This window comes from Choloepus didactylus, chromosome 10 (assembly GCF_015220235.1).
Source record: "Choloepus didactylus isolate mChoDid1 chromosome 10, mChoDid1.pri, whole genome shotgun sequence".
Taxonomy (NCBI): Eukaryota; Metazoa; Chordata; class Mammalia; order Pilosa; family Megalonychidae; genus Choloepus; species Choloepus didactylus.
Window position 1 is genome coordinate 9,618,176 of NC_051316.1, and position 17,840 is coordinate 9,636,015.

General features: G+C 42.3%; 1 protein-coding gene across 8 annotated transcripts in view; it reads right to left on the reverse strand.

The window, feature by feature from the left end:
- Positions 1-779: 779 nt before the first annotated feature.
- Positions 780-17,840, reverse strand: part of PTPDC1 (protein tyrosine phosphatase domain containing 1) — a 55,966-nt gene continuing 38,905 nt past the window's right edge. For 7 of the 8 annotated variants that reach the window (XM_037797140.1, XM_037797139.1, XM_037797138.1 and 4 more), the window contains 8 exons: positions 17,379-17,550; positions 15,258-15,338; positions 14,905-15,023; positions 12,717-12,854; positions 9,607-10,865; positions 6,411-6,596; positions 5,746-5,856; positions 780-2,396 (listed from right to left, as the gene is read on the reverse strand). In XM_037797140.1, the coding sequence (XP_037653068.1) occupies positions 2,271-2,396; positions 5,746-5,856; positions 6,411-6,596; positions 9,607-10,865; positions 12,717-12,854; positions 14,905-15,023; positions 15,258-15,338; positions 17,379-17,550 (2,192 nt within the window). In that variant the 3' untranslated portion in view covers positions 780-2,270. Of the gene's footprint in view, positions 2,397-5,745; positions 5,857-6,410; positions 6,597-9,606; positions 10,866-12,716; positions 12,855-14,904; positions 15,024-15,257; positions 15,339-16,507; positions 17,276-17,378; positions 17,551-17,840 lie in introns of those variants that run through there. The other variant, XM_037797143.1, reaches the window with a different exon arrangement.

Genomic DNA, 17,840 nt, shown 5'->3' on the forward strand with positions numbered 1-17,840 from the left:
TACGCCAGAAGCAGTTCTACTCGAAAGGCACCAACAACCTCTGCAATGGTAAAAACCAAAAGAGGCAAGAAATCACTACTTCTTTACGTGTGACATGCTAGAGATCATTAAACCATAGCAGCAGAACCAGCTCAGCCTTTTCCAGAGGACAAAACACTTGGGAAGTTATGGAAATAAGAGTCTCTCTAACACCATGTTGAAATGTTGGGGGTTCTGATGCCTATCTGAACACCTGAGCCCTTCCGCAGGGACCCACAGGCCTGGCAGGGCACTCACTCCTGGGCAGGGGCATCAGGAGAAGGGAGAGCAAGGTTTGCAGTTAAATTTGGACTCCTTCATCATGCAAATATAAATAATCCTCTCTCAATCTGTTACGAGAATAAAGAGATACTTGGTAGCAAGTTCCTAATTCGTGTGTGCTCTTGACCTTCCCACTTTTGTTGAGCTGAGTGTTCCCACCCTATAACTCCTCCCCAGAGAGGAGACTTCCGTCCTCTGGTGTCACTAAGAGCTCATCTAACTCCTCATCCCTTCAAATATAGGAAGGCAGGGGTATGTCAGCCTCATACTGATCCTTGTAGGAACTCCTCTATCCTGGCCCCATCCGCGGACATTCTGAACCAAGAGAAGACAGAGTAGGAACTAACCAGAGCTGGTACTAGTGACAGCTTGAAACTCAACCTTCTGATCAGGAGAACAGCAGAATCTCATCCTATTGTCAGGGTATGCTTGACACACCCGAGCACCAAGCTAAAGAAGTACGTGACGGAGGTTATGGGTTGTTCTTTTTACTTTTATTCAAATGAATACAATACTTACTTACAGTCTGATTAATCTTCCCCAGTGTTCTCTCTTTTTCATGGCTGGTTTACTTAGATTTTTAGACAGAACTCCCACATCATACCATAACTGTGTAGTATTTGTTCTTTAGTTTGAAATGAATGTTTCAGGTGCACAAGAAAATAATATTTGTCAAATAAGCCATGGCTGTCACCTGCCTACACCAAATCTACTGAGACAAGGCCTAGCATTTGTTTTGGTAAAAAATATATTTTTATAATGTACTTTTGGACAAAAAAATAATTGTTTTTCCCCCTTTCCCAGATCAGGCACTTGAAAATGAGAAATTTCAGGAATGGACAATCCAGTTCTGTAAAATTCATTGGATTAGATTTCCTCAGAAAATTCAAACTGTGTGAGAAAACTGCATTTTGCATTTGCCATCATAGTTAGTAAGATTAATAATGACTAAAATACTTATGATGTGCTAAAGCCTGATTTAGAAATGTAGGAGTTAGAGAAATTTCATTTGTTCTAAAGTAGTCTTGCTTCCCCTGAAATTCTGTCCTTTAGATTAAGTATTAGCTTCTTTCCTTTGAAACTGGTTAGAATAATATCTTTTTTAGGAAAAACGACTTTCCTCTCTGTGGCTTGGTTCAGATATTCATTTAAACCATAGCTATGGCTTTAGGTGGCCCCCCCTTCCTATCTGATGCCAGGAGGCTGAAGGTAACCTCGGGGTCCGCCGTCCCGCGCCCCACACAGCCGAGGAGGGAAGGTCTGGTGTGCTGGGAATGGCCCCTGCCGCCTAGGAAAAGCAAAGGGCATGGAAGTTCCCTGGAACCCCGACCCAGAGAGCAAATCCTTCTACAAGGTAAAAACAAACAACAAAACCAGCCATTCCACACATTCAAGTCTTTCAAATAAAATTAAATCACTTTGAAAAATACAATTTGAAACTGTCTGCAACATTTATAAAAAGAAAAAAATCTCCAACATAAAAAAGAAACCTTTAAAAATGCATCAGTAACCTTATCAGTAACAAATAGAAAACATTTTAAGACACTTGGTGGCTTCTTTAGGTACATCAAGGGGAATGGATACACTGAGGTTTTACAATTAAAATTACCTATTTGGTACTAACTCTTCAGGAAGAGAACCCTCAACAAAATAAGTGTTTTGGAAAGAAGAGTTACAACTTTTTCCAAATGTCACAAGAGCAAGGATGTAAACACCACGTACTTAAAATGTTAATACAACAGCATCAACTCAGTTAAATAAATAAAATATAGTGACACCAACTTTATGGCAGTTTTTCAACTCAAAAAATGTAGCTCAAGCATATTTAAAAATAAATAATGGCTCCAAACAGGAAGAATCATCCCCAGAACAAGCCGATGCACTCCGAGTCAAGTGCGGCAGGAGAGCAGCCCCTCCAGCAGGCACTGGTGTCATCGGGCCTTCAGTGGGGACGGCACCAGCAATGGAAGTCAGCGCCACCCAGGGTCAGGCTTAGCGCTGTTGCCCGTCGTTTTTCTTTTTTCTTCCAGTGTGTGTTTAAATATTTTCTTCAGGGTATTGTAAACTACTGGTCCGTTTTCAGAATCAAAATTAACCTGGCGACAGAGAAAACTTATATTCAGGACACTGTAACAAGAATCCAGTCTCCATTCCGGGAGAAATGAGAGGGGCAGAGGAAACACTAAGACTAATTAACAAAATTATATATAATTTCTATAAATATACACAATAAATTTCACACACTTATTTTAACTGAAAGATATATTAGAACTACCAACCTCGACAATACCTATCTTTTGAATGAAACCCCTAATTAAATCTTATGCTTGGATATTTACCACGCAGGTAAACGCTGAGTGGGAAGTGAGTTTTAATTCAGAAGCGAATTACAGAAGGGCCAAGGGTGGAGCCTCCTTTGGTAAAACAAAGCGCACCAGCCCTAATTCTGCACCCGGAAGAGCCCCGAGGGCCACTCCCGGCGGCAGACTCAGGACCAGGACGGCTCCCCACTTGCAGCTCGACTCGGGTCCTAGCTAACCTCTCTGAACATCAGTTTCCTTCTACGTTAAACAGAGATAATGACACTTCAGGATTTTTGTGAGTAATAAATGAAGTCAGGACTATGTGAGTCTTATGTATGCTTGGTACCCATAAAAAACTTGACAGGAGCTAGCGTCCCTTCCCTTTGGCGGGAAGGCACCGCGTCCCCATACTTGGATCCTTTCCCCGCATTCATCCCCCTCTAGGTTGGGAGAGATGGTGACAAGAACCAGAGCAACTCCCACCCTGACCCCAGAACATGTGACTCAGTGAGAAAGAATCGGGATTGCCTGTACTTCTCTCCCAGAATCTCTCCTTCTCTGATAAATCCTGACAAGTACAAGACTGTTCCCTCTGTCAGGAACCATGAAGGATCTGGCTTTTACCCAGGGCAGACACTAACAGCGAAACGGGCAGGTGCTCCTCGTGTCCCCCCAGGCTCCCTAACCCTGAGTCCCACAGGGCTGACCCTGATGGGCCCAGGGGCTGCAGCCCTCTGCACCCGGCCGAGGAGCCCACGCTGAGGGAGTCTGTCATGAGGCAGCCGCAGGCACATGCCAGCCTCTGCCCCAGCGGGAAACCCTGTTCTTGTCCCACTGGACTGAGGCAGAGGGGCCTTGGCCTTGGAGGCAGACTCTAGACAAACATCCTTGAGGGGCTGAGCTGAGCAGAAATGGGAGGCACACCGGAGAACCCCCAGCAGTCCTGGAGAGACGGGAACACCTGGCGTAGCTCACCTTTGACTGCTGTCCCTTTATAGGGAAGAAATATATACCTATTGCAAACTATATACTACAGTTAGTAGTATTTCAACATTTTTTCATAAACAGTAACAAATGTACTATACCAACACTACGAGTCAACAATTAAGGAGGGTTGGTTAGGGATAGGGGAGGATTCGAGTTTCCTTTTTTTTTTTTCTTTTTTCATCTTTCACTTAATTTCTTGTCTGGAGTAATGTAAAGTTTCTAAAAATTAAACAAAAATTAAGTGTGGTGATGGATGCACAGCTGTATGAGGGTACCCAGGGGCAAGTGATTGTACACTTTGGATCTTTGGATAATTGTATGATATCTGAACAATCCCAATAAAAATTTAAAAGGAAAAAATAAAATAAAATAACTTCTACCCATTCTTAAAATCCCCTTGGCTAACCTTGGCAGGTGATTTCACTGCCTTCCCCCCATGTGGGACCTGACTCCTAGGGGTGTAAATCTCCCTGGCAATGCAGGATATGACTCCCAGGGATGAACGTGAACCCGGCATCATGGGATTGAGAACATCTTCTTGACCAAATGGGGGATGCGAAATGAAATGAAGTAAGGCTTCAGTGGCTGAGAGATTTCAAATGGAGTTGAGAGGTTACTCCGGTGGACATTCTTACGCACTATATAAATAACACTTTTAGGTTTTAATGTATCAGAATAGCTAGAAGTAAATACCTGAAACTACCAAACTCCAGCCCAGTAGCCTTGACTCTTGAAGACGATTTTATAACAATGTAGATTACAAGGGATGACAATGTGATTGTGAAAACCTTGTGGATCACACTCCCTTTATCCAATGTATGGATGGATGATTAGAAAAAGGGGGACAAAAACTAATTGAAAAATCAGGTGGGATGAGGGGATGATTTGGGTGTTCTTTTTTATTTTTATTTTTTATTCTTATTCTAATTCTTTTCAGTGTAAAGAAAATGTTCAAAAATAGATTGGGGTGTTGAATGCACAACTATATGATGGTGCTGTGAACAGCTGACTGTGCACCATGGATGACTGTACGGTATGTGAATATATCTCAATAAAACTGAATTTAAAAAAAAAAGCCATTCGATGCTGTAAAGTATTCTTACTGCTTCCGGAAAAAGCAATATTAAGGATTTTTTTCAGTTAAACTACAAAATGTAATTTTGTCTGAACCATTGAGTTGTCTACCTTCCTATTTGTAAAAACTCATTATTAATATTATTAATGGTGTTACTGGTTTGCTTTCTTAAATACTAAAGCACTGCCTTCCTCCCACAGGAGATAGCTGCCAGTCCATGGAGAGGCTGGTACAAATGCAAAGGTCACATGGCTTGTTCTAGTTCACTCCAGAAACTGTGAAAGATGGACTGAGAGGGAGCAGAGCAGCGAGTACAGTAAGACACCCAGGTGCAAAACAAGGAGGGTATCACTTTGGAAAGATGGAGGGAGGAAGAGACTGGATAAATATTAAAAAGGAAGAATATTCAAACCCTGTGCATGAGTTACAGACACTGACTGCCATTATCAAAAGCAACTGCAGATAGTGTCATTCAAAAGCAGAGCTCTGTGTTTACAGCCATTTTCAAATCACGTATGAGAGGTACCACGCAAATTAGCTGAGGGGATGAAGAGAATTTTTCTCTTGGCCTGAACCTGGCTTCTTTCTTCAGCCAGGAAAGACTGCTGCAAGCCAAAAGGATATACGCAGAAAGGAAATATTCTTTATTCTGTGTTAGGATTTGCCAACCAAGACACGTTAATGTTAAATGTTAAATTCTCAATAGATGGTTTCTTATTTAAACCCAAGGTAGAACTGGCTCAACAAGAAAAGATTCTCTGACTCCTATAAGGCACATGATTTAAAAAGACTTTCTCAACACCCAACTGTTTCCCTCCTTTCCTATACAAAAGCTCTTTGTCCCATCCTTCTTCTCCAAAAAACCCACAGCTCAGCTTTTCCGAATATCACTGTTAGGAAACAGTGATATTTTTTGGCCCCAACTCTGCAACTACTTACAAGAAATGTCAAAAACATTTCCATTAAGGGGAAACATAGCTAAAAGTTTTGTTTTCGAGGAGACTGGTGGCTTCTGGAATCGGATTTACAAGAATTGTGCTCATCTGTGGTCTGGATCGGGGAGAGGAGAGGGCCACTTACCTTGGTGAAAGCTTTAATGGCGTGGCCAAGGAAAGCTTCCTCCACGTCCGCAGGAATCGCCTGCAGACTCACAAAGCAATGCAAAATGCAAAGAATAGTCTGGTGCTGTCCCTGTTTTTGCAGAAATCAAAATCAAATAAGTTGTCTGGAAAACGCCTCAGGGGAAAAATGCAAAGCAACAGCAAGCCGGGGACTGGTCTGAGACCAAGAAGCCAACCTAGGAGGCCAAAACATCGACCAAAAGCTCTGCCAAATGTCTGTCATTGCTTCATAGTAACATCATTTGCAAAGCTTGCAGGAGATAATCAACACCAGAGCTGGTTAATTGTTACGATCAGTGCGATCTTAAAATCAGGTGTTTTTCCTGCGGTGAACTGATCGGATTTTCCTGTTCGTTTCTGTTAGGCTTCAGGGGCCAACATGTCCTGGACACCACCTGGGTGGTAGGATGACGGATATTTTCCCTTTTTTATTTTTGTATTTTCTAAACACCTAACCGAGTATGAATTTCTTCTCATTTCTTGGAAAAACTATCAATTAGACCTGGATATGGAATTCTGTATGAATGCCCTTTTTTTAATAACTTATTATTTTTTTTTTTAGGGTGTGAAACTTATACTGAGGGCCTTATTTAAATTTGCTAACTGGTACAGCATGTATTTTACCTTTTCTAATAAAAACAGTGCTTCTGCAGCATCTGCATGCCTGCAAACCAGCATGTCGATGTCTTCTTTGGTTATCACAGGCTCCTTCAGCTGCTCCACCCAGGACCACATCAAACTGCACAAGGTGAAAGGGTCTTTTTCGTCGCATATTCTTTCCCAAGCCCCATCACGGGAATTTAGTTCTTTCTAAAAAGGACAAGCGACAGTGAAGGAGAGAAAGTCGGCACCGTGTGACTGACACCTGGTCCCTCCGAGGAGCGACATGGACTTGGGGCCCCGCTTGGCCCCATCATGGCCCAGCGGAGAGCAGGGACACTCAGCCCTCCAGGCCCCGGCCTCGCCCACCGTGCCGCGGTTGGCTGGGGTCAGTCGCGGCTTCCAGCACAGGGGACGCCTGCCTACTTCACGTAGGTCTCTACTCCCTGCAGAAACCACGGACCACTCAGGAAGCGGGACCCCCACTTCTGACGCTCCCGGAGAGCACAACAGACGCACGGCTGCTGCGGAGTAGAAGGGAGACGAGAGGGTAAACGAGGGGACAGCGGCAGACTAACCAGCCTCCACTGGGACTGAAACTTCAAAGTGCACAAAACGCTGTCCCTGAAAGTTGGTAAATATGGTAATATTTATTTGTTTCAAATTTCTTTAAGGAATCCTATGTAGAATTTGATAAATAACAAATCCCTGCCTTCTGAAATTTGATATGGTGAAAATTACTATTAAATCCCACCAATACTCCAAAGGCTGGAGACAACTTAAGCAGGAGATCCAAAAATGTTCCCTCACAGAAAGCAGGGAAAAGTGAGCTAAGAATTTTAATTAATTTCTGACAGGGATCAGATTTATATTTTAGCTGATAAAATAAATTTTTGGAGTAGCAAATGGCATAATGATTACTACCATCTATTTGTCTGCTCACTTAATATTTACAGAGTACTTACAACATACCAGGAACTACATAATATATGACAACTCACCGGGTGGGTGTTACTGAACCCCCTTCATGGATAAATGTATTGGGGCTCAAGAAAGACCAAGTAACTTGTACAGGAGCCCAAAGCTAGAAAATTAAATACATAAAGACACAAAAGAGGCATTCCCACCTAATTCTGCCTTGCTCCAAAGGTCTGTGTTATTTCTGCTGTTCCACAATGATCCCCTGGTATCAGGTATCTCCTTATTATCTCATAAATCAGCCAATACATTTAGCAGTTTATACTTTTTCATATTCCACAGATCATGGCTATAACAGAGGAGCTTTTTATTCAATTTTATGTAGCTAATGAGAAGACAAACCAGGCATAAATGACGTGATTCAAAAACCCTCTTAATAAAATAACTATTGTTATCAGGTTGCTTTCAGAAATCTCCCAGTGAGGCAAGAGAGATATCACGGGACAATGGGAAGTTTTACACGGGTAGGAGTTTGTGTCCTGGCTCTGCCACATATGAACCACGTGGCCTTGAACAAGTCACTTCACTTCCGAGAACCTCCATTTCCTCACCTGCCCTCCTTCATAAGGTGACTGTAAAGATAAAAGAAGAAATCTGTACATAATGTCATCTGCCTCACAGGATTATTGTGAGAATCACATGAAACAATGTATGTGAAAGGGCCCAGTACAGGCACAGGAGGAGCTAGACTATTGAAACAATGCTTTTCCAGAATTCAACTTATTCCTACTACTGAAAAGTCCAAAACAAAATCCAGAAAAATAGAGGAAGAAAAAAAAAGGCCAAACTATCCAAACAAAAGGAATGTGATCCCCTCCAGAAAATGCATTTATATGTTACATAGTGAAACAGCCTGGTCCAGACCAAGAACTGACATAATCAGTTCAGGTGAGACACAGGAAACTTGCCGGGCAGCCCATGAAGAGTGGTGTAGGAGTTTTCACCCAAACAGAAGAGTCCTCCTACTAGCTACATCTTAGTACAGAGTAGGTGCTCACAAAACACTCGCTAAATGAAAGGAAGAGTTTTTCAGTTTGGAAGGTAGGAGTAGGAAACAAAGAAAACAATTCATCTTGGCAGAAAGCAATATACTTAACTATCCATTCAGCAAAACACTATAATTCTGATGAGCAAAACTTTAATCAAAACTTTTCTTCTCCAGCCATATACAGTTAAATTAGTGTGCTTCCATGAGGCTACACACATAATTTTCAGGCCTCTGCATACAAATCCATATTAACACTCTTAGAAATTATAAAGTCTTGTGTATATTAATGGTCTAATATGGAAAAGTAGCTGTTAAAATAATTTAGAACAGAATATAGCTAACAAGTCAAGATTTCACACAGCTGGGACTCCCAAAGTCAGACACTATTAGGGCATTTTACCTATTTCTGATAACTAGCTTACAAGGCCCATTTCTTGCTCTAGACCAGGTGCTCATTTGGGGCAAAAAGAGTGTAGCTGAATTAAGACTGTCCATAAAAGTACAGCACAATGCACAGAGAAAGAACACAAAAAGTAGTTAAAATTAAAATTTTGCACTCTAATTTAAGTAAAAGCCAATAAACGGACCCAAAGACACAATCTCAGAAAAAATAAAGGAGCAAGGGTCTCTGTGGTTATTCCCATTTACTTTCCTGAATTCAGATACCAGCCTAGAGCCTGCTGCCTTATGACAGCAGGACTGGAAGGTCTAACAAGGGAGAAGCTGAGAAGACATCACTCTTCTTTTTCACCCCACACAAGACTTGAGTTGATGAGCTTTAGAAATTAATTTTCTCTCATACATTTCTCTAGGTCAGAGGTTCTCAAAGTGCAGTTCCCCACCAGCAGCAGTGACACTGTCACCTGAGGACTTGTAGAAATGTAAAGTCTCAGGCCCTGTACCTAGGGTGGGGGGTTCTGACGCCTAGGCCAGGTCCTGTGGTCGTTTGCTATGGCCCTATCCCTAACCACGGAGCCATCAGGAAAGGACGGTCACACGCAACACCTTTTATATGTCAAGCACATGTAAAAGCTTTTTCACACGTAGATTTAAATGAAACAACACCAACACCCTGCACTATTTTCTAGATTATTAGGCTCATTATATAGGTGGGAAACCTGAAGTTTAAAAGCTAAGTATCAGACAAACATGCCTTCAAATTTCTATACCAAATAAATGCAGGGGAATGGATTATATTTTCACTCTGACATAAGTATTTCCCAACACATACATAATTAAGTGAAATACAAATACCTGCCACATTTCTACCTTCTTTTCCACATCCTCCTTTTCTACAAACTCATCTAAATTTGCCAGGGCTTTGGCTGCCAGGATCCTCCTTGCTTCAACACTCATTTTGGATTGCAGAGCAGTGCGAGGTGCTCCTTTGGGTGGATTTCTGCTCTCGTGGTTTTCCGGTCCAGCAGGGAATTGTGCGTTAGGAGTGAAGGCACAGTCCAGAGGGCGGGAGCAGGTTCCGCCGTCCTCCATGAGGACCTCCTGGCCCCCACGGCCGCGGGTTCTGCACTCATGGCAGTCCACCTGCTGGTGGCAGTGGTCTGGCTCCTTTTGGGTGTTTGCTAAGGTGGGTGTGACTGGCTCACCAGGGTTGTATAAACCCGAAACACCTGAGGAAAAGGTCCTACTTCGCTGTACTTCCTTTGGAATATTCCTCCTACTGTAAAGTGGCGATCCATTATCCTTGAGTCCTTCCAAGTCTCCAAACCTGGTCTGATTCCAGAAAGAAAACACATCATGTACCAGAGGTTCTTTATTTGATTCTGGCTGTGGCGACCGTGGGACATAACAGTGGCTTATAGTCTTCTGCTGCTTGAGGTTAGGGCAGAGCAAGGCTTGGGCAGGCACCGTCCATGGTGTCTCTCCCTGCTTCAGAAGTAACTCAGCTCTCTTTAAATCCGAGTCGCTGTAGCTGAGCCGCCTTTTCAAACGAGTGAGTGGCTGAAGGCATTCAACATTCCTCCTCTTCCAAAGGGGGTCCAGTTCTTGCTCGCTGGAGAGAATGACACCCTGATTGTCAAGAGCCATGGCCACTGCAGTGGGGGTAAAAGGGTCTGCGGCATTGCTATCCCGCCTCATCAGCTCTTTATCCAGGCGCACTGTGACCATCTCAAACACTGTCTTTTCGATTTCGGCAGAAAGATCAGGAACTTTTAATGCTTCCTCCTTCACCACTGGCCTGTTCTCAGCTAAGTCCAGCAACAATTTGCAAACCAGGTGGATGATTTTTGGCACATGTTTCAGAAGTCGTGCCTCATAGCCATGAAGCAGATGACGCTGACGAATTAAATACTGAGCTAAGGTGATGGCATGTGCTTTGGGATCACAGCAAGGAAATACATTGCGAAGAGGAATCAGAAACTGTGTAAATTCCCTGACACACAGTAGCTGTCCTCTCGTTTGTATGGAATTGGGTCGCTTGGCCCGAACAAATAAAATTGCTTGGTCAGCGGTCATTCTTGTTGCAAAAACTAAATAACATGCTATTAAAACACCTAAACAGTGAAGAAGAGAAGATCGGGGTTAGAGAAGCTTACGGTTTTACTTATCACTCTGATGATCTACAATTTGAATGTGTAAGAAACCATATTTTAAGGATACTTTCTAATTGTAGTTTTGTAACTTTATGTAGAGGTCTTCCTTTGTCGTGTGAAAGTTTATCTACTCATATGGTCTGCACAGCAGCGCCTACCATACCCCCTCACTGAGAGCTTTTGGAGAACAGGGGCTGCCCTGGTCACCTCAGTGGCCCTGTGCCCAACAGAGGAACTGGCACCGCACAGAAAAGCCGGTGTGGGGTGGAGGAAGGGAGACAGAGGGAACTGGTTATCCAGCCCTCGAGGCTGTATACACAAAACTCCAACCTGGAAGAAGGCAAGTCCTGCTGCTATTTTCCACTCTGCACAGCTCTTGAAATCTTCCACTGACCTGCCAGTCCATACCCTTGGTGCTCGGAGCTTCCCACCCCGCCACCCTTGCCATCGGCAGCTCGTTCCAGCCTGGCACTCTCCCTCCCAGGGCACTAATTGTCTTTTAGGATTAGCCACAGTCACAATCTACTTTCCCTCTCGACCATTCTCATTCCAGATTTGTGTCTACATTATTTTGTGTTTTCTTCCAGATCTGATAAAACTCCATTTTTCCAAAAGCTCTTAATATCAAGGAAGTCAGCCTTAACAGTGTAAACATTGTGAAGAAAAGTATGTGTTTATGTGTTTTCTTGTTAATGAATATTAAATTAAAACGAGTAACTGGTTAAAATGCAGCAATCAATTCAAATATAATATATCAAATTAAAAGGCAAATCAAAGGGCATCTGATTTGTGAGTATCTTGTTACATCTGAAAACTGGATGTTCCTCCAGTACATAGGATATGATGTATCTTTATCATGAGAACATGGCAGATCTTTGGTGTAAGTATGAAATATCTGAAGAGCGATCATGCAGAAGGAGAGTAAATGTCTTCTTTGTAACCCCCCAGAGCAGCCAGATTTTGGCTTCACATAAGAGCTAACTATCTCAACCAGAACTGAGTCCCCATCATTGACGACGCTCACGGACAGGTGGGTGATCGAACGGTAGGTCCACTGTAGACGGGAGAGGGGCATCGGATGTTTGGTTGGACCAGATGACAATAAAAATTTCAACCCTCAGATCCTTATCTTTGCCCCAATACCAGCACTGTAACGAGATTCTGCTGCATTTTTAAGTAAAATCACTGGGTTTTATATAGAATTCCAGCCACAGATAGACTCTCCTTCACAAACAAAATCCTAACACCTTTAAAAGTAGAAAGCACATGAGCTTTGGAGTCAGTCATGGATTTAAATCTTGGCCTTGCTGCTTACTAAATGTAGCAAATGACTTAACCTCTCTCAAACTTCAGCTTCTTCAACTCACTTTGTTGCTCAAGCAAAAAGACAGCAGATGGAAAATGTCTAGAACATAGTAGGTGGTACAATGCTTGCTATTTTCATTATTTCAATTGAGGTAAATTATATGCTTTAAAGACATTACTTATTAAAATGAGGTGTTGATTTTTTTCCTTTAAAGAAGAAAATCAGAGTCGTCATTTAGCTAGATTTAGAAACCTGTTTACTAAATGTAAGTTTTCAGGCTTAAGCCATTAAAAAATATTCTTTTAAAATATTCATCTAAGTCATTAAAAAACAGTCATTGTAACTATCTATTTAAGATGTTCAAATATCATTTATTTATTTCTCCCATTTGACTCCAAAGCTTTGGTAGGATTCTGAAAAATGTTTTTCCTCTGGAATCAGGAACTATTATTCTTTATATGTTTAAATATACCTACAAGACAATCAAAGCTATTCCTACAATTTACCTGTTCGACCAAGCCCTGCATGACAGTGGATAGCAACTCTTCCTTCCTGTAAGGCAAAAGTCATCACCTTCACCATATCTAGGATGGTAGTGAGAGATGCTACGCCATAATCCTTCCACCCGAAATTGTAGAAGTAAACTGGGGAATGAAAAGAAGAAAAGGAAAAAGAATCAACAAGCAGGAAAAATACTTGCAAAGACATTTGAAGAATATTAGCAAATTCATGAAAAGCATAAACCGGTAAGGCAAAGAGATCTCACTTGGATATAGAGAATGAAAAAAATAGGCTTTTTACATTTTTGGTGAGTTTATTATAATTTCTCACAAAGCACATTCTGTATTACTTAAGACATTTCCTTCTGAAACTCAGAGAGAAAGAACTATGGAAAAGTAGAATTTACAAATTAATAAGAATGATCCACACTAAAATTACTCAGCTATTGAGAAAAAGCACGGAAATGTGTCTAAGAGACTGACAAAAGGCTAAAGACAGTACATTAGATTCAACTAGACAGAAAAAGGGGCTAGCCACAAACTTCTTAAAAATAAGTTCCACTTAGGGCTGTAAATGGGAGGCTGAGCCTTCCCATAATTATGCCGAAGAGGCACCTGCAGCGAACCTCTTTTGTTGCTCAGATGTGGCCTTTCTCTAAGCCCAATTTAGCAAATCAATTCATTAACCATCACCACCCCCACCCCCACCATGAGGGACATGACTCCCAGGGGAATGAATCTCCCTGGGGATGTGGGACATGACTCCCAGGAATGAGCCTGGCCCTGGCAGTGAGGGACTGAAAATACCTACCTGACCAAAAGGGGGAAAAAGAAAGGTTAACAAGCTGAGGTTATGGTGGCTGAGAAATCCCAGAGTTGAGAGGCTATCCTGGAGGTTTCTCTTATGCAATCTCTAGCTAGACATCCCAAATGGCCACAGTATGCCATGCTCTTACTAAAAGCAGTCCCCAAATACCTAGGTCCCTACCTGAGATTCTATAAAATATTCACTCGCTAAGTTTTATCTCTCAGAAACTTAAATCCACTAGAGTGTTACTATTTCAGACAAGTCCCAAATCCCAGGGGAAGCAGCCTCTTTAAGAATAACAATCAGATGCAGCCCCATTCCCCATACTGTAGACACCTTCTTTCAATATGAACAAGTTAGGGTAGTCACTGCCTAGACATCCCTGAAGATACAGAGATTAAGGGAGAGGAAGGGGTAGCAACAAACAACATAAACTTTAACAAAGGTTTATGAATACTGAAACTTTATATAAATATATATATATATTTTAGATGCTGGGGTTTTGGAATAGCTGGAAGGAGGTAAATGACATGTTGTAACTGTAACCCATAACATTCTTTGAAATTACTAAGTAATTGCTTGTTGAGCTGTACATTGAAAGTTAACACCATTCTATATGCATGCTGTATTTTACAATAATGGGAACAGCTGAAGTTGTGGAACTGTGGCCCATGACGTTCTTTGAAATTTGCTAACAACTTGTTAAATCATACTTTGAAAGTTATCACTGTTATGTATATATGTAAAGTTCACAATAAAAAAATGCGTTAAAAAATAATAAGTCCCAGAACTGCATGGGTTTGTTATTTGCAACCTGGCTTTGAATGATCTGTGCTCAGTGGACTCCCTCCCAAACCTCCTGTGGCCTGAGGGACTGTGGGATTATTACTTAAAGAAGCACTGAAGGTCCCTAGAGGCAGAACTCTGAAGCAGGAGAAGCGCAGGGGAGTAGGAGCTTCCAATTCTGACCGCCCTTGTTAAACTGTGTGATCGTGAGCAAGTCAGTTTAACTCTCTCAGCCTCTGCAGCCTCACTTGCAAAAGAGAAATAACGAGAACTATGTTACACAAATGCTTTAGAGATAAAATGAGAGGGTAGTGTCTGGCATACTGCAGGAATTAACTAAACGCTAACCATTATCACTACTGGGTCTCTTCACTCCCTCACCCTCACAGAACAAAGAAACCCTACACTTTCAACAGCAATACCAAAGAATGGTAGCATGTTTTAAAGTCAAAGTTGGCTCGTTCTCATTTTTTTATGAGCTCTACCACTAGGCAATCACCTTTTATTCCCACCACCTTCTGAAACCTAAGAGCAGAACAGAAGATAGCCTCTCAGTGTGTGCTTGCTAATTCAGGAAGAGTGGTGGTGGGAAGAACTTACTGCCAGCCTCCATGAAAGCTTCGGGAAGGTAAGTGAAGCCGCTTTCTTGTTCCAGGGGTTTCCCACAGCTAGCGTGCTCACCAGGACGCTGAAGGTTAATTACTGTTTTTATGGCACAGCTTAGGGGGGAGAAAAATGAGTCATACTGAGGGAAAGAAGTTAAAAAAAAAAAAAAACCCACCATTCTTGGTATTAATAGATATTAATTGTTCTTAAAACTGTAATTTCTTATTTGAAATAAGCTCTTCACTGCCCATTGTCAAAATGGAAGCACTGTTTCATTTGAAGTCAAAAGCAATGGAAGAAAACACATCAGTTCATTTGCTGCAATGTGTGAACAATGAGAGCGGCACCTTTTGAACTGCTCGATGATGTGGTACTTTTCAATGAGCTCAGTGGATGGACGCGCCATGGCGAGGATGTGGTCCGTCACCCTGCAGTGGGGGAGAAGGGACTGGTGAGACGCACACACCTGGAATGTCAGCTTTCAGGGCCCAAGAAGGGGGATAACAAGCCCCCACTTTTCTGTGATTTCAACAATCTAAAAGATTAATTTAGATTTATCTTCAGTTTTGCATCATGATTAGGGCTCTAATCCTAGCTTCTTAAAAACCCAGGAAAAAAATTCTAAGACATGAAGTATTTGTGGACTCCAGCAAAGTGTTTCCTAGGAGTCTCGAGAGATTCTAGCTGTCATAATGGAGAAACCTCAGCTGGAGGCCCAGGGTGACAGGGTGGGTTAGTTACCCAGAGGTCAGAGGCTAAGTAAAGGGGCTGCCTGGGAGACATCTTTAGGAACTGCACCATTTGAACCTCAGTCACCTAATGTGTTCAGAGGGGATAACAATGTCTGCCTCACGGGGCTGGTGTGAGAATGAAATACGATGTGGATATAAAGTCTTAAGCACAGACTCTGGCATGTAGTGATGAAATAATGCTGAGGAATTGTAATTTAGCCAAAAGGGAAAAAAAAAAGGCTCTAGAGTCAGTAGGGCCTGGTTTCAAATGCTGGCTTTTCTGCTTTCTAGCTATGCAGCCAATTACTCAAGTCTCTCTGGACCTCAATTCCTTCATCAATAAAATGGCACTAGTTGTGTTTAAATTTGTTCCTCTGGGCTAATGTTTTTCATATTTATAATAAATTAAAATTAAAAATAAAAAAGTATCTCAGTGCCAAAAAAGAAAATGGCATCAGTGATGCCTACCTCCTAAGAAACTCTGAAACTAGCAACGACAATGTGAAGGCGTCTAGCACAGTGTGGACTGCAGCCAAGCGGATGTTTCCTGCATGGATGAGTGATGGACTAAGAGGCCCAGTGGACGGCTGTCCCCCTGGTTAGGGCTCTCCTGGAGTTCTTGTCTGCAGCCTGGTGGGGATTACGGGGTTTCTCTCGAAGCTGAGGGCACAGGGAGCTGAGAGGACAGTGGGGACATGGGGCCGACTGGGCAGGGCCACAGGGTCCCCGGGACCTAATGGGGCTCAGGGTCTGGCGCCCTCAAAACTTAATCCTTCCTAGTATAACATGGAGAGAAGTGACCTGAAGGCAGCAGAGATGACGAAGACTTGGAGGGCTTAACAATAAACCAAAAATATCACTGTGACCTTAAGCTGCAAGATCAGAAATCTGGTAGTGTGGCTACACCTCAGGAACAATGTTCACGTCTCCGTGCCCTGCTTTAATGACAAGCTAGAAGAAAATCTGAGGAGAGCAATAGTCACGGTGGACCCCTGATTTCATTAATACATATGTAGCCAGAAAACTCAATGTGTAAAAGTACACACTGCAAATCAGATAAAGCGGTCAACAAATACCTAATTTATAAATGTATTTTTGCTGTATAAAATTAGTCATTACTACAGTTCTTCAAACAGTGAATTCCTCTAAGTGCATTTCAAATGTGATTTATCAGAATTTTTCAGATGTCACTAAATCAAAAAGGTATACTTGAATAGTTTACTGTTAAATAACAAAAAGCAGTAAGAATCAATAATGATATTAATTCCACTTACAAACCATAAACAATACAAGCCAACTTATATTGTCCACTGAACTGGCAGTTTATACCATTTCTATTAAAGTAGACATGAAGTATATTAGCGTGAAAATGTGTTCCTTTTGCTTAGACTATAGTAACAAAATAAAAGTGAGGCTAAAAGCTTACTCATGAAATGGAAAAACTACATACGTACCTCATAATTTCTCAACCTTATAGCTGAACACTGGTATTATTTCTAACAATTTCTAAAATCCAAGAGCTATCTAATTTCTCATTTCTCTGAGACATTTTGCACACATCATTTCACTCTAAAAGCAAGGTAGGCTTTAAGGCCACGGGGCTCCCAGGCGGCCAGGCCAGGCTGGAGGCAGCGTGCCCCGACTCCCAGCCCCTGCCTCCTACCACCCGCCCCGGCCCCGCACCCTCCTTTCCCCTTTGGGCGTCGGGTGCGGCCATGGACGGCTGTGGCCCATTACCAGGATGAGTACAGCCCCGGGACGGCTTGCTCCCGCTCGCTCCAGCGAGCCGGGTTCTCGTACTTGCAGGCCCGGCCGCCGCAGGCCACGGAGCATGCCACCGGCCCAGGAATGACATGTCGCAAACGCTCTCCCACCCTCGTGTACTTTGGAGCTGGGCGTCCCGAATTTCCTAGAACAAGGGAGGGAGATTCCGAATGGAATAGTTACATGGAAACAGAACTTGCATTTTAACTCAAGAGTTTTTACATGACGAGCCTGATCGAAATTCCCCTCACCTTGTCAACAATAAACCCATTTGTTTCCTTTTCACGTTAAGTGCATGATATCGTAATACAAAAGGAGCTTTCACATACAAAAATCGCCACTTATTACACTGGTAATGAAGAAGAAACTATAAAGGCAGATCTTTTCAAGGGGATGAGATTTGTTCAAAAACTACATTCTTAATGAAAAACACAA